General features: G+C 32.6%; 1 protein-coding gene across 1 annotated transcript; it reads left to right on the top strand.

Annotated features, from left to right (window-relative positions):
- Positions 1 to 1,583: 1,583 nt before the first annotated feature.
- On the top strand, positions 1,584 to 2,108 carry LOC107889864 (RING-H2 finger protein ATL40). The gene has a single exon (XM_016814413.1). It carries the CDS (start codon positions 1,584 to 1,586, stop codon positions 2,106 to 2,108), a length of 525 nt encoding a protein of 174 aa, XP_016669902.1.
- The last annotated feature ends 1,597 nt before the right edge of the window (positions 2,109 to 3,705 follow it).

Below are 3,705 nucleotides of genomic sequence, written 5' to 3'. Positions count from 1 at the left end.
AAAAATATAAACAAAAATTTCAAAAATTAAATGTTACCTAAACCGGACCGGACAATCCGATCAGGAACCGATTGAGGTATCGGTTTGGTGATAGTTAAAAAATCGATTGACCTGTGAACTTGTACACACTAATTGAACCGAGTTAAATATTGGTTGAACCAATTTCGAACTAGTCTAACCAATTGGTTCTCAAAACCACAAGTCCAATCAATTCAAAAGAAAATAAATTATTAAAAAATAAAAATTTAAAAAATCAGTTCAGGTGCTAGTTCAACTAATTTTTAGCCTAATTCAACTAGTTAATATCGAATTGCGAGTCAATTGGTTTTTAAAGCTTTTAAATTTTTTTAGCCCTCAACATTTGCAATTTTTTATCAATTTCGTCCAAACCCTTTAAAAGTACATAAAATTGAAAAATTAAAATTTATTTTTTAACATTTTAAACAAAATAATTTATAATTTTTTAAATAAAATAAAAAATTGAAAAATAAAAATATTTTTTAAAAATATTTTAAAATTATAAAAATTTTAAAATTCAATGTTATTTAAACCTAATCGAACCAATTAGATCAAGAATCAACTAGGGTATCGGTTCGATAAGAGGTAAAACACTGTTGATTTGCGAATTAGTACAAAATGATTAAATCGAGCTAAAAATCAAGTTGAATTAGCAACTGAATTGATTTTGTAATTTTTAATATTTTATTTTTCATAATTTATTTGTTTTGAACTAATTGTTCTGGGAACCGATTGGACAGACTAATTCAAAATCAGTTCAACTGATTTTTTAGCTTAGTTCAACTAGTCTGTAGTGGTTTATGAGTCAACTGGTTTTGTTACCTCTTGCCAGACTGATACTCCAACCGGTTCTTGGTCTTGATCCCACTGGTTAGTCTAATCTAATTTAGATAACATTTAATTTTAGTATTTTTTTATATTTTTAAATTTTTTTATTTTGAATTTTAAAGAGTTTTTTCTTAAATGTTTTCAAATATATTTTTAATTTTTTTATGTTTTTCTAGTTAAAACAAAAAAAATTAAAAACTTTTGATCTACTTCTAAATGGTAAGGATCAAATTGACAAAAAAACTGTAAATATTAAAAACTAAAAAAATTATTTTACATTTGACACAGTTAATTTTAATGACAAAATTAGATGAAAGTACCAAAGTTTTTAAATAAAAAAATATAAAATTAAATGTTAATGTATAAATTTTGAATTTTAAAAGAGTATAGGTAAACTTTATAAACCTTTTCCGTTTTACCAATTAAGATATAAAATACATTCTGTCAAAAGAAATTTCAGATCAAATATATTAATAAAATAGAAACTTCTAGAATCTGTTTTACTTAATTTCATACGAAATCATCAAACATCCTGGAATTTACATTGTTCCCGAATGTTCCAGATCTGCCTTCTCGATTCCCTATATAAAAATATTCTCTTTCCCCCTCATTTTCATTCAATTCAAAATTTTCTCTCTTCCTATTCTTCTTCTTTAGATTCTTTAAGTTTCTCTGGGTTTTCCTGGTCAAAAAAGAGGGGAAAAGAGAACAAGAAAACTTCGTTTTTCCTAGTTAATATGGCGGAAGCTCCTACCCAGACCCAACAACCTCGTCCTGTAGTCTACGTAGTTTTCCAGATCGGCGGCTTTGGAGCCGTCGCAGATAATAAGCCTGGTCCGGCGCCGGCTTCTAAAGCTTCCATAGAAGCAATGCCAAGGACAAAAGTGGAAGAGAGTGGCAAAGATTGTTGTATTTGTTTGGAAGAGTTTGAAGTTGAAGAAGAGGCAAGGGAGATGCCATGTAAGCATGTGTTTCATTCGGGTTGTATTGAGAAGTGGTTGTTGATCCATGGGCTATGCCCGGTTTGTCGCTTCATGATGCCGCCTGAGACAGCTGAAATAGAAGGTGGTGAGAGTGATGGTGGCCGGCGAAGAATGGAGGGTGGAGAGATCAATGGTTTGGAATTTTTACAATCGGTTTTTGCATTTGCTAGCTTGGCTAGCATGATGGGTATGATGGGTTCGGGTCGGGCTTTCCGTCAACCTGATTCGGGTCGAGTTGATGATGATACGCCTTCCAATCAAAACTCAGATTGCAATTGACACAAATTTTTTTTTTCTGAATTGTAACTAAAGAAATATTATTTGTTTTTGACCAACTAAATTGTAAATAAGTAAAAAAAATAAGTTGATTCATTAATTTATTAAGTTTGCTTTTTTCAATTTGTATAAAAATACATAATTCGTAATTAAATTTGTTTAGATCAAGCTGCTATTTGATTTATATTGGTATTGGTTAACATTCATGTGACCCAATTCAGTTATGATATACGACTTGTTAATATGTGGGATATAAATTAGAAAATTAAAAAATGTATATAATAATAAAAAATAATATTTAAATCATAGTGGATTGAAATGAAACAAGTAGAAGAAAGCAGACAAGTATGATCCACTAGTCATTCTTGTTAAAATTATTTTATGAGTCCTATGATTGTAATACCTTACACCTTGAGGATACTTCTGGGGAATTTTTCATGGATAGCCTTTTAATTAAATCACTCGAGGAAACTGCTATACTTTTGCACCTCGAGAATACTTTTTGAGAACTTTTAAGAATCTCTCCTCGTGGAAAGTCCGAGGACTCCTCGTAGCTAAGTGGCACAAACCAACCTCCTTTATAGCATCAACTATTAACGGCTAGTTTAATAATATTTTTGAAAAGTGCTTTTAAGGAATGTTGTATAAAATTACTTTTGAGAATTATTTTTAAAAAAGTTTAGTTTAAAATTTAAGTGTTTAGTATTGAAGGAAACTAGGTAAGAATGTTGAACACAAACTTAATAGAAACATCTGAAAAGAAGATAGAACTGATTAACTTCTCATTAATGAGTACATAAATGTCATTCTCATTCTTTGCCTCGTACAACAAATCTGAAACTGCTTACTGACTTACGTAACTAACTAACAACTGCTAACTATATAACTTAACATTCACCCAGCTTTCCCGCGGGTAAAACCCGAAGAAGAGTCCGAAACTGAGCAAAAGATACCACCGAAAGTGGTTTGGTAAGTATATCGGCTACTTGATCATAAGTTGGAACCTCTCCCACTATAATAGACTTACCTGCAACTTTCTCACGGACAAAGAACAGATCCAACTCAACATGTTTGAACTTAGAGTGTAGAACGGGATTAGCTGCAACAGCTACAGCACCTGAACTGTCACACCAAACAGTAGGAGTATCAGCAGACGTGACGTGCAGCTCTTGAAGTAACGAAAGCAACCAAACAACTTTAGTAGTAGCAGCAGCAAGACTCCTATACTCGGCCTCCGCCGTAAAGTAAGCAACGATCGGTTGTTTCTTAGATCCCCATGCCACGGGAGTAGAGCCAAAATAAACACAGAACCCTGAAGTGGACCGGCGATCATCAAAATCGAGCCCCTAGTTGGCGTCGGCATAAGCGCTCAGAGACAACCGAGCAAATGGTTAGACAATAACTCCGAAATCAAGAGTATTACAAAATGCGCTTTAGTGCAGCCATATGAACATTGGTAGGGTTATGCATAAATTGACATATCCGATTCACTGCGTAAGAAATATCAGGGCGAATAAGAACGTCGTAATGAAGAGCACCAGCCAGACTTCTGTATTCAGTAGGATCCGCTAAACATTCACCATTATCTTTAGTGATCGTA

This window comes from Gossypium hirsutum, chromosome A09 (genome assembly GCF_007990345.1).
Source record: "Gossypium hirsutum isolate 1008001.06 chromosome A09, Gossypium_hirsutum_v2.1, whole genome shotgun sequence".
Taxonomy (NCBI): domain Eukaryota; kingdom Viridiplantae; phylum Streptophyta; class Magnoliopsida; order Malvales; family Malvaceae; genus Gossypium; species Gossypium hirsutum.
This window is presented reverse-complemented; position numbering and strand designations above follow the sequence as displayed.